The 13435-nt window shown below is 43.6% G+C and overlaps 1 protein-coding gene across 1 annotated transcript in view; it reads left to right on the forward strand.

Moving 5' to 3' along the window:
* TM9SF3 (transmembrane 9 superfamily member 3) overlaps positions 1 to 13435 on the forward strand; it is an 86563-nt gene that overhangs the window by 62641 nt on the left and 10487 nt on the right. Inside the window, exon 10 of the mRNA XM_005312074.5 lies at positions 9795 to 9934. Within this exon, the coding sequence (XP_005312131.1) occupies positions 9795 to 9934 (140 nt within the window). The remainder of the gene's footprint in view (positions 1 to 9794; positions 9935 to 13435) is intronic.

Below are 13435 nucleotides of genomic sequence, written 5' to 3' on the forward strand. Positions count from 1 at the left end.
TCACCAGAACAATCAATGATCTAATGAATTTTAATCAGCTAATGGAGTTTATTTGTAGAGGGAAAGAGAAAAGAGCTTAGCTTCCTCACAGTAAATACCTGTGCTCTTGTGAGCTCCTCTCTCCTTGTGCAGACATGGTTTCTCTCGCCTCCCCAAAGTGGGCAAGCCTCCAAAAGTCTCCAATGGCAAGCTTGCTCCTCCTTCATGAAATGAATATCCCTTTTCCCAAACTACAGTAGAGTGAGAGGTGACCCTCCTACTCCATGGTGGCCTTAAATAGTCCCCCTACCTCATATTGCTTGCTAGGTCTACTCTTCCTTGTTATGTATTGCAAATGTGGAGAAAACATAAATTGGATGATCATGGAAGAACACCAAGTGAAACAGGTTCAGTAAGAAATTGCAAAACTCTCCCATCCAAATCTTGCAGCAAAAGGCTCAATCTGTCCCTCCTTTTTTGGTGATCTGCCCCAACCCCTGTATCTCCCAGGTAGCATAGTGCCAGAAACAAGAGGTAAAGCCTAGTTACTAGCTGTCTACATTAGTACCCTGCTATGGCATCTGGATTTCAGGAAGCCCCTCACCTAGCTCTCCTGTTTTGAGATTGGCTGAACCTCCATAGCCACTGAAGGGTCCTTGCTTAGAGTTCACTGTAACACTGGTCCACTTTGACTCTCTCAAAGCTTCGTTTGCTACCTTGCGCATCAGCCCTATCTGGAATCTCACAGGAAGTGGAAAGTTAATAAGATCTTCCCCTATAATCCTAAACTAACTTCCCTGGCTGTAGGCCTGGGATTCTATTCTTGACTCTCATGGATGTACACATGCTCCTTAATCAACAGTAGGGAAAGTCTTGTGTAAGGAGAGGATAAAGTTCTAGGCTCTCTTCCTGGAAAATGTTTTTCCATTGCCTTTCCCATCAAAATGTAATAATGAAGCTGACCAATTTTATTCTGTCTTCTCAAAGCTTTTAGAAAAGGGTTTAAAGAATCCTTCGGGAGCACTTCTATTAAACCTATGGTATGTAATGAGAGGGATAAGGGCCTGAGTCCTGCTAGCCGCTAAACATGTTTGGAAACTGACTGAGTGGGGAAATTGTATGCAGGGTCATGAATGTAGGGTTGGAGCAGGGGGTGCGGGAAGCGGTGCGGTATGCAAGAAGGGGCTCAGGGCAGGGGGTTGTGGTGCAGCAGAGGGTTGGGGGCTCAGTGCAGGAGGGATGTGGCAGGTGGCTCAAGGCAGAGGGTTAGGGGGCTCAGGGCAGGGGTGCAGGAGGGCCGTAGTTTGCCCTCCTCTGGTCTAACTCCATGTTCGTAGCAGTAACAATGGGGGATGTTACTGTGATTTTGCCTTTTCAGAGCCTAAGTTTTTATTTTTCAATCTTCTTAATTTTTTATTGTACTTCGAGAGGATCTGGGATTCTCTTGATGCTGTAAGATACTTTGACTTATCTTGTAATCTTCCTGTGCGCTCATGCACCAAACAGTCACATTATATACATGTCTGTTTTATTTTCATGGAAAGACATTGGGTCGGGTCTGTGGTGTTCTTAAATTTCTGGTAAAATTATCTTGTGTTAATAAATTTATTTCTTATTGATTTGTTTAGTCGATCTGCCCTATTGTTTATGAATAACTTGTGTTTTGATCAGGAAATCCTCTTGAAATATAAAGTTGAGCTATTTCTGTTGTGGGAAATTGCATAGTTGTCACTGCTGTTTTTTCTTCCCTTGCTTCTTATAGATGGAATAGGGCTGGTGAATAGTTTTACCAACAGAGTTCTTGTGGCAAGAGATTCTTAACAAGGGCTGACATAGGACAGAACCACAGATGTTCAGAGCAAAATATTTTGGCATAGAGAATGGTATTTTTCAGGATTACCATGAACTTTCCCTTATAGAAAGGGACTGGGATGAGAACAGGCTGGAGGGGCTAGAGGCAGAAAGGTCTGTAACCTCTTGAGTACACGCCCTAAGCATCTGGAATAGACCCCAGTATTCTGGAGTCTCAGTTCCTTTGCTGTCAGCAAATAACTGTGAAACTCAATTGCAAAATGTCTCTTCCTTTAATGGTGGTTTCACATACAGGATGACAACTTACTACTGCACTCAGTTAATATTAGCTCAATTGGCAGATGTTTGTGCTGTGGATCTAAAATTGATGTTCCATGTTGATGTTCCATGTCGGTGTCAGTATAATTCCACATTAGGGGATTTCTGTTTTGTTTGTTTTTTAAAAACCTAGGAAATTACATCCAAAAAACAACATTAAAAGAACATTAAGGGTGCAATGTCAAGCTCTTAGGGGTTAGGAAGTGCCAGAATTAAAAGTGCCTATACAACCTTAATTTGGCTCCTTGTATGGATGCGTTACATTATGATAGTTTTTAATTATATGATGACATACTATATATTCCATGTATGATAGTAGTATGATAGTATGGTCACATACTATATTATGAATCAGGGTTGTGTAGTGAATGAGGCTGTTTATTTGTAGGACCCCTGCTTCACTTGTTGCCGAAGTTGGAAATTATGTAGTGAATGAGGGAAGGGATTACAGGAAGAGGATGGTCTTGTGTTTTAGGTAGCTGAATGCTACCCTGGAGAACAGGATTCTATCCCTGCCTCTACTACACAGTTCCTATGTCTTGCTGGGCAAGTCACATGAATCTGACTTTCACAGTTAGCCACTGTATTCTCATTTTCAGAGCGCCCAACTGGAGGCATCTGAAGTCTGGTTTACAGATGTGCGAAGCACTCGCAACTAGAGCTGTAAAGAATTGGTATTTTTAGTTTGCTAGCCACCACCACCTGTGGTTTTGTGAATGGTGCCTAAGTCCCCTCGTGAGTTAGTCTTTGGCCATAGCCGCATGTGGTATTATTCATTGAGCCGTGTCCATCCTGTGCACTGAATGAACCAGGGGTCCTGTGCAAAAAATAGTGTGAGATCATGTAATTAAAGACTGAATCATAATGCTTACATAAAAGGGGGCTAGATTAATATTGCCCATGCAGTCTTAATTTTGGTATTTTCTAACTTGTGAGTGCTTTACATTGCAACCTTAATGTTCTTTTAAGGTAGTTATTTGTATCTAATAACATGTAACTTAGATTTCTTTTGCTCAATTTTATCCTGATACAGCTTGTGTAAAACCCTTAAGTACTCTGAACTGCTTAGATTTTAAGCTCTTCATCTTTGATATGGGTTTGTACAGCACCTAGCACAATGGGATCCTGGTCCATGTCTCAGGCTCCAAGATGGTCCCGCAAGATAAATAATGAGTAAAATTATGCAGGCCTGGTCTTAACTCAATTTGAAAACCCAACTTACTACCAATGTGGACATAGTGTAACACTTTTAGCTCAACTTTTAGCAGGTCAAGTTTATCAAGGCAGGATTCAAGTAACAATATTATTTATATGCTAAAAACATTTTACTTTTAGTGCCGCTGACTCTTACTGTTCTGTATATTAACTCTTCATTTGTCCAGATTTTAAGTGTGTGAACCTGCATTGCTGTAAAAAATTCTGTCTCCTCTACATACCCTCCCTCATGGGAGGAGAGTCACGTGATCGCTGGTGTGCAGCATTGGTATCTGACAGGAGAGATCAAGCCTCTTTTTCTTCATGGACAGTTTTTATTACATTCATCCCTTCTGCATTCGGCAGTCAGGACAACACAGCCTGCCGGGGCAATTTAATATTTGATATGCTCATAAAAATTTTAATTATCACCTTTGAATGAAGTTTAAGCTACAGCTGTTAGAAAATGTGAAGCCTGTGGAGCTAGTACATAAATTATGTCTCTCTTGACAATGTTTCTTTTCAAGTATGAAAAATTTAAATGGTACACATTTAGTCGAGGGCAATATAATAGTGAATTCCTCCTCAAAAAAATTACAAATAAAGCAGGCTGCTGTTACAGAAGATCTCTCCTATGGCAACTGAAGCCAAGAGAATAAGTCAAAATGCTGACGTTTAAATAACAGATATTTTTAGTTGAAGAAATACAGCAGTAAAAGTAAAATTAAGAAATTGAACTAACTAGGGTGTTTTAAATAGAAATACTTTGTCTAGATTTTTAGTCAGTATTGAGTTTTCTGTCTGGAAAGCAGGATTTGCAGTTACAGTGAAGTATACATTTTTTTAAAGTACACCTCTACCCTGATATAACGCGACCCGATATAACACAAATTCGGATAGAACGCGGTAAAGCAGTGCTCCGGGGGGGTGGGGCTGCGCACTCCAGTGGATCAAAGCAAGTTCGATATAACACGGTTTTACCTATAACGCGGTAAGGTTTTTTTGGCTCCCGAGGACAGTGTTATATCGGGGTAGAGGTGTATTAGTTAAAATTGTCCTTTGAATTTCCCTTAGTTGACTGTAATAAAACATACTTTGCTTGAATTAATTTTTAAGGCCTAATTCTGATATCAGATCATTCAGAAGCATATCGCTGCATACCTGCAGAATCAGTTACTGTTAAAGTGATAGCTAAGCAAAGTAGCTGCTGTTCAAGTGTGTCACTGTGCATCCACTGTAGGTGAGCATGTGCACAAGACAAGTTTTTTTTTTTTTTCTTGGCTAGCAGTGTCCGTTATGGCTCCCCGTGCTGCCTTGTGTTCCTGTGCAAGGGCATAAAGGGCAGAGCAGCTGTATCGCTCAGTTCACTCTCTCCACCCGTGACAGGGAGGAAGAACCCAGCAAGTGTCTGACCCACTACTGCTATTGATCTTAGACTTTCGGGGGAGAAATCTATCTTCACCCCCACGTCCCGTTCTTTTCTTTAATTTGGATGTTCCTAAAAAAGACAATCTCTATATATAGCATGGATAGGTACCGTGTGTCTGCTGCTGTGCCAGACTCCAAATCCTATGGGTTTAAATCCTGCCTGACCTATGATGGCCTTCTCACCCAGTCAGTGGGCTTAGTCACTGTTTGGAGGAGAGTTGCATTCCCATTGTGTATGGTATGTAAATCCTTCTCAAGGAGTGGAAGTCAAGGAATGCATAGCTGAAATTGCATCTGCTTGAATAATCAGTGCAGGCTACCTTGGATCTGGAGGAGACTACTGCTTCCAAAGAGCAAGAAGGGTCATCTTCAGCGAGTGCTGCTTGAGCAGACGGCAAACTCCAATGTCAAGCAGTGGCAGGAAAGAAAACACCATCCAAATCTGCATTAGCTACATTGACACTGACAGCCTCAGCCCAGGGACTTCTGTCACTACACTGGTGCCTACTGATACAGCACCAATCTCAACATCGGCATTCCCAGCATTGACAACTTCAGCATTGGAGCCAGAACTGGTGCCCCAATGTAAGGGTGAGACCAAAAGGCACAACCAAATGGAGCTGAGACGTGGCTCTCAGTGCTGGGACAAACAATCTTGAAGGAGGAGGAGGAACAGCACTCTCCAAAGAGAGTGCCTAAAGTCTTCTACTGAAGTAGAGATGATGTTCTGCAAACCAGCACCAGCAAAGACACCAACACTGACCACTGTGCCAATTACAGGCTCCGTCTATGCCCTTATGGATTCACCTAGATTCTTTCCAGAGACTTCTTCAGCATATTGCCCGGCATATTGCCACATGTCACCACCATTCAAAAAGTACTATTCTTTGGTCATGCCTTCTCCCGGATGTTGAGCAGGGATGCCTTTCCTCTACCTTGTATAAGAGCAACCTGAGAGCTGGTACTGAGCATTCCTCTCTCACAAGATGCTGACGCAGGGGAAGTTTGAATAGCAATGGGCTGACCGGTGCATCTGGGCCAGTACCATTTAACGTGTCAAGCTGGCCATACTGGGGATCATTATTTCAAGTGTCCCAAAGCAGATCTTCCTTCCGATCCAGGAAAATATCAGGCTCCCTGGTGACATCACTACCTAGGCCACTGACCACTCAGGAGCTAGGAGTAGCAGAAGAACATCCACAGTTTCCAACAAAAGAATAGTTATCACCTGATGAGGCAGCTGCACCAACCCCTGCCTTGGCAGGTGACTATTTTAAGCCCTTTCAGGCTCTCCTGGTTTGCATTGTGAAGACCCTGGATGTAGAGATGGTTATGTAGGAGAGCTCTTAAATGTATGGTATTCTGACCCCCTCAGCCCCAACTAGGATTGCTCTCCCTATTAATGAGGCCATACTAGAGCTGGCCAAGAGTCTGTGGCCAGCACTAGTCCTTGTCCAAATGGGAGGGAGAACACTATCAAGTGTCCCTGAAGAATTTTGAGAACTTTATTCCCCCCTGAGCCCAGCTTCTTTAGTAGCTGTAGCAGTGCAGGAGAAGTTGAAATCAACAAGAGGCACACCCGGGGACATGGACCCCAGAAGTTAGAACTTTTCAGGCACAAAACCTACTCTTTTTGGTTTTGCTGCAACTCTGGGTGGCTATCAGGCAATGCTTGCCAAGTATAATTTCCTAACATAGAGCAGGGTGACTCCTGTTCTGTGCTATATAACCTGATCAAAGAGATGAGGAAGATTATTAAAGAAGGCCAGATGGTTACCAGAAGAATCCGCAGGCAGTCATGGGTGCTTCTGACATGGCTGCGACCATGAAACGGGCATCAGGCTATTAGCCACTGGACTACTGAGAGGTCCAAGATATCACCCAGCACCTCCCACTCAAGGGGATGGAGATCCAATACAAGGGCTGACAAAGTGCTCCACTCCTTAAGATTTGAGGGCTACCTTGAGGTCACTAGAGATTTATACACTAACCCCTTATGGGAAGCCCTACAAATATCAGCCCCAGCAGAGGCAGCTGGCTTACCCTTACTCCCAGGCAGACAGACAGATTAGCCATAGTGGAAAAGGCCACAGTACCAGAGACCTCTTCTGCCTCCTCTGTCCCATATGCCACCCAGTTAGCCGATTTGATGGAAGTGTCAGGAGCCACATCAGAGCTAATCAGGAGCCATCTTGCCTTGGTCCACAGGTCCAGTTGGTCCAATATCACCTTGGGCAAATGGGTGCTGATATAGTTACTCCTGGCTATCCCATCTACTTCAACAGCCTACCTTTCTCAACCCCCTTCCCATTCCCCTTTCAGGGGCCTTTTCATGAGAGCCTGTTACAAAAAGTGGCCTTGTTGCTTCATCTAGGAGCTGTAGAAGAGTTTCCAGAATAATACGGGGGAAAAGACTTCTGTTTGCAATACTACTGTATCCCAAAGAACGGTGATCTTTGTCCTATCCTAGACCTGAGACAAATACATAGGCTGCCTCAAATCCAAGATGGTGACTCTTGCCTCTATCGTTCCATCTCTTCAGATTCAAGACTGCTTAAGGGCTCTCAACTTATAAGGTGCAACTTTCTGCATAGCCATCTATCTGGCCCACAGGCAGTGCCTGAAATTCACAGTGCGATCGGGTCATTGCTAGTACAAGATACTGCCATTCGGCCTCTCTACAGCATCGCGTGTCTTCACGAAATGCCTGATGGTGGTAGTGGTCCATCTTAGAAGACAAGACATTCACATCTATCACTTAGATGACTGGCTGATCAGAGACAGGTGACAGTGGGAGACAGCAGTGAGTCTGGAATCTGCTATTGCTTTGGCCAAAAGAACTTTAAGCACTTGTGACTGAATCTTCCCTATATAAGACAAAGGTGGTCCTAAGGCCTCATCCAAAACTGATTTCCCAGGTCTCAGATTTTCATCAGAACCAATTTACTATCTTACTGCTTCCTTATAGCCACACTGGCACTGAGAGAAAAGAAATTGTGTGCAGGACTTTGTTTTAATATATTGACAGGACTAAGCCATTTACACTGTTGCCCAATCTATTTCTGGCTCTGAGTCTTAAAGGTCAAGCTGTTGCATCTCCTACTGAACAGCAAGTCTCACTCCACTAGAGCTCAAGTGATCTCTTCAGACATGTGCTAGTGTCCAAGATCTTCGAGATGGAGTTACCTGCTGACCTTTGTCAAACTCTGTGTTTTGGACGTAGCTGCTGGGTCAGGTGCCAAGTTCAGGAGAGCAGTACTTCTGCTGGATTAGTCAAACGGTGAAACACCTCATTCCCAATGTTCGAGGGGATACCACCTGCCAGTCAGCTGCAGTGGGATCTACACTGACACATATTCAAAGAACCAGTTAGCGTAGGGTGATCATTCTTTAAGATGTTGTCAGTGGGGGTCTGTGACAGGGTGCTGGGCAAAGCGTTGCTGATTTAGTCCTCTGTCATGCCAGCTCCCATTTAGGGGAATAAATTAGAGCTGGCTGGAGATAATCTGGCCCTAATTGGGGAAACAAACAGCTGCCACCTAATTAGCCTGGGGCTGTATAAAAGCCTCTGGGGAAGGAAGCCAGGGGAAGAGCAGAAAGAAGGGGAAAAGGCAGGGAGTGGAAGCAGGGAGATAGCTCTTCCCTCCCTCCTCCTGTCTCCAAATGGTGAAGGGCCAACTGTACATGGTGAAACAGGGGTGGGAACAAGCGTGTAAAGAAACTGCACCTGTGGTTCCTAACCCCAGGGTCTCAGAGTGACTTTGTGGACCTAGCAGAGGCAGGAGCCAAGGGGGGCCCTGCCATGCTCTGCTACAGGATCCCACAACACCCTCCACCTGATCCCTGTTGTTTGGAGTTCTCAGCTACCACGGGCTTTGAATTGCAAGGGAACTGAGGGAGGACATGGTTACTCGACCTTTTCTGTCCAAACACACGGAAGCATGGGTGCATGCACAGCCCCAACAGACATGGGTATTCAAACAAAGAAATCCGATCTCGTGCACGTGCATCACCAGTGAGAGTCACACTGACAACATCTTGAAGAACCACAGTTACTATAGTGCAAGTAACCATTCTATTTTTACTTAGAAGTACTGTATCTGAGAATGTTATTGAGTAATTTAATAGTTCCAAGTAGTTTCATAGTTTTATATTCAAGAGTTACATGATTAGGGAACATCTTGCTGAGTATTTATAATTCCTTTTTTTTTATTATTATTATTATAAATGCCCTTTCCTTTCATGAGCAGGGGGAAAAAATTGCTTGTTTTATATAGAACTGGAGATGTTCACTCTAAAGTCTTCTGAGGCACACTTCATTGGAATGGGGCAGAATAAAGGGCATGATTTTTCTTCACTGTGCATATGCAATTGTGCACCAATTTGTACGTGTATTTTTTGTTTGTAAAGTGGGTAACTGAACATGCAAATAATCAGTTACCTGTTTGACCGTTTGTATGTATAGTTCAGAAAATCTGGTCCCAAGTGTCAGTTTGAACAGTGTGATATGGCTTCAACATTGTGGTTTTGGCATTTTTGGAAGACCTTTACAGATCCAGAATATTGTAAGCAGATTTCAAATTTAAATGTGGCTAGTTATCAGCTAGGTAATATCTATCAGGGTTAGTGTAGTTAACTTTTTGTAATCAGAGAAGTTTTCTGACACTGAATTCTGATACAGCGAAGCAGAATAAAGGATTCAGGTTTCAGTTTTTCAGTGTACAATGTGAACTTCTATTTATAAGGGTTAAAGTGAAGAGACTGCTATAAATTTGTTCCAAACTCTTTACAAACCTAGCAGAAGCTGGTTAATATTTTCAGACAGATACAATTTTACTAGAGTACATTTTTCTTTTAGCACCTTCTTCTGTTAGATTTGCCATGGAATAAAACACAAATATTGCATCTCAACAGTCAAAAAAGTAGTTTGGATGTTGGCTAACGTTTTATAACTAGAAGTATGATTCGGCATTGGTACAACATACACACTTGTGCCTCGTTACTTTAGATGTCTCTTTATTTTCTTTTCTGTGATCTCATACCCCTGTTTATTGAATTTACAGGTGGCAGTATGCTGTATCTGTTTCTTTGTTATTCTTCCATTGAACCTTGTTGGTACAATTCTTGGCCGAAATCTGTCGGGCCAGCCCAACTTTCCTTGTCGTGTCAATGCTGTGCCTCGTCCGATACCGGAGAAAAAATGGTAAAGAGAAGTGCTTATACATTGTATATTCGCTCAAACATAAATGTGTTTAGAATTTTGAATGATCCCAATACCTCAAAAATAATTTTAGAGTAGCTTTTAAATTTATATTTAGTTTAAGGCATGTGTGCAGGAAAAAGCTTCTCAGGAAGCTGATTTAAGTTTCTGCATTAAAGCATCTCTTTAAAGGGATTGGATGGATAAAGGTAAAAACTTTCAAGTTGAAGTCACTAGTTTGTGGTACCATTCCAGGTAGATAGGTTTCCCCAGAAATCAAAGTCCCCATCTCAGTTAGCACCTTTGACAGATTTAAGATCGAACAGGCCCTGGAGACTGAACTAGCTTCACCCTTGGAGGTGGGTTTCTCCCAGTTAGGGCCGAGAGACATTTGGAGGATGTTATTGGGGGCAGCTTGCATTGCCACTACCTGTTTTTTGGGTAAGAGGAGTCTCTAGGCCATCAAGTTGATACTGTTCATGAACATTACTTTTTATGTGAATATAAAGGCATCTTTATTTCCAAAAAATAGACTTTTTTAGCTTGTAGCATGCCTACCATGAATATAGTCTCCTTGCCCTGTTAGCTTGTATCTAGTGAGGAGGAGAGAAGCTGTGGAAATAAAACTATCCTCAAAGGATGGGTTTTATTGATTTTATTCCTCTCAGGAGAGTGGAGTAGTAAAAATGAAGGGGATGGTGGAATGTGTTACCCGCACAGTCTTCAGGAAATGCAGTGTCTTGAGTTAATGGTGTGTTGCTCAGTTGAGAAGGTGAGGTTTGATTTATACTGCAGCCCATATCTTGGAGAGCTGATGGATTTTTCTGGATCAGGATGAGAAAAAGAAATAAGATACTTTTAATGAAGGTAAAATTGTGGGACCATCGACTTAGACAAGTCTCCCTATAAATAATGAAGGAAGCAGCAAATTAAATCACTAAATTACCTCTCTCTAGTTAAATTCAGTATCAGTATGGGTAATATGAAGGGGTCACCTCTGGTTAAGTGACAGTAATATATACAGATACTGAGTATTAATTTTATTCATAAGCTCGTGGCATAGAGTCACTATCGCATTACAAAATTCCAAAAATTCTGAGCTAGATAACCATTTCTCTGTAAAATATTTTTCTCATAAGTATTGGTTACACAGATGCATGATCACTGTCTCTTGCAAGACCTTTGTGGAAATTTGGGTTTAAACACATGAATTACATTGTTAAATGTAGGTGCAGTGTAAATATATTTCAATAAGGGTCTGTCAAATGATGAGTTTAGGCTATTAATGAGGAAAGTATTAGGATTAATCGCGGTTAACTCACGCAAGTAAGTATTATATCTATCTATCTATATCTATATATGTATGTATGTCTATAGATAAAAATAGGTTAAATAAATCCCTGTAATGCTTAGGTATGCTTAATCCTACTTCAGCATGGGGAGATGGACTAGAAGACCTCTCAGGGTCCCTTCCAGTCCAACACTTCTCAATTTCAGTGATATACATATGGCACTCGTTACCCCAGTCTTGAAAACGAAGCACATTTTTGTGTGTAATAGTAATACTTGTGTATAGACATTGAGATGGTGCTACACAATGAATGAAGCCTTACAATACCCCTGTGAAGAAGGTATTCTCATATTAGGGATGGAGAAAGGCACACAATCTGTGATTTGCCTATGGCCACCAGACTTATCTGTGGCAGAGATGGAAATAAAATTAGATTGTCTGATTATTATTCTTGTGCCTTAACCACAATACCATCTTGTATTATTAAAAGTGTCCCTATAACTGACTTGCTCAAATATATAGATAACTTACACTGATAGCACTTAGAGCGACAAGGTGGATGAGGTAATACCTTTTATTGGACCAACTTCTGTTGGAAAGAGACCAGCTTTAGAGCCACACAGAACTCCTCTTCAAGTCTGTGAAAGATACTCTGGCCTTGTCTACACTGCCACTTAACAGGACTGAAACTTTCTCAGTGCTTTAACATTGGTAGTGGAGATGCCCTCTGAGGGAGCCTTACAGCTAAATGCAAGGTGGAACAGACTGTTTAGCATAAGTAGTTAGCATATATTGTAAGGGACCATTCAAGGTAGAGTGGCCTGTTAACACCTGCAGTCATAGGACAAAAAGAGGTGTTAATGGGCACTCTACTTTGAATGGTCCCTTAGAACAGCATTTCTCAAATGTGGAGTGGATTTTTCTGCACTAGGACAGTCTCCTGGGTGGAGAGGGGCAAAGCAGCGGCCCTTCCCTGCAGTGCACAGCTATTGCTCCTGACTGTCTTGGTGTTTGCTGGCACCGCCAGCAGGGGATCAGTGCCCTGCACCACGCGGCCTCCTATGGGCTCCCGGGCAGTGCCTCTGCAGATATGTGGAGCCAGTGTGTGAACTCAGCTAGGGTTACCATATCTAACAAATAAAAAAAGAGAACCCTCCATGGGCCCTGGCCCCGCCCATTTCCCCACCCCAGCCCCGCCCCAACTCCGCCCCTTTCCCACCTTAACTCCGCCCCTTCCCCACCTTAACTCCGCCCCTCCCACTCCCAGCCACGCGGAAAGGGCTGCCCGAGCGCTACCGGCTTCACGGTTTGCCGGGCAGCCCCCAGACCCTGCGCCCCCAGCCGGCGCTTCCCCAGCGCAGCTGGAGCCCAGGAGGGGAAGCGCCCAGCCGGGGGCGCAGGGTCTGGAGGCTGCATGGCAAAACGTGAAGCCGGTAGCGCTTGGGGTTCGGGCAGCCCCCTTGCCTCCGGACCCTGCGCCCCCAGCCGGGCACTTCCCCTCCCGGGCTCCGGCGGCACAGGGTCCGGAGGTATGGGGGCTGCCCAAAGCCCGTAGCGCTCGGCTCTTAAACAGAGCCAAAGAGTTGGGGAGGAGCAGAGCTGCCGCGGGAGGGGAAGTGCCTGGCCGGCATTTTCCCGGACATGTTCGGCTTTTTGGCAATTCCCCCCGGACAGGGGTTTGAGTGCCGAAAAGCCGGACATGTCCGGGAAAAAGAGGACGTATGGTAACCCTAACTCAGCAGGCTTCAGGTTTCATCCCCTGGACGCTGGCTCTGGACTTCAGGCCAGGTGGCGGGGCTCGAGGTTGGGGAAAATGTCAGCGCAGCCACCAGCAAGGGCTGGTAGCTGTACTCTGAGGCCACCAAAAGAATTGTTCTGAGAACCCCTGCCTTAGAATATGTGCTATTTATGCTGAACAATCTTTTTCACCTTGCATTTAGCTGTGATGCTCTCTTCTAGTACTTTTCCCAGACCTGAAAGGTTTGTCTCACCAACAGAAGTTGGTCCAATAAAAGATATTACCTCACCCACCTTGTCTCTCTAAAGTCCTAGGACCTACACATCTACAACTACACTGCATACAATTATGGTAGATAGCACTTTCCATTTCAGAATTATTTTTACATACATTACATCACAGGGATTTTGTGGGGCTTTGTTACATAGGTAAGTATTATGGGTAAGTTTTTTAAAAACAGGAGGCTGTAATCAGG

Source organism: Chrysemys picta, chromosome 7, assembly GCF_011386835.1.
Source record: "Chrysemys picta bellii isolate R12L10 chromosome 7, ASM1138683v2, whole genome shotgun sequence".
NCBI classification, from domain to species: Eukaryota; Metazoa; Chordata; order Testudines; family Emydidae; genus Chrysemys; species Chrysemys picta.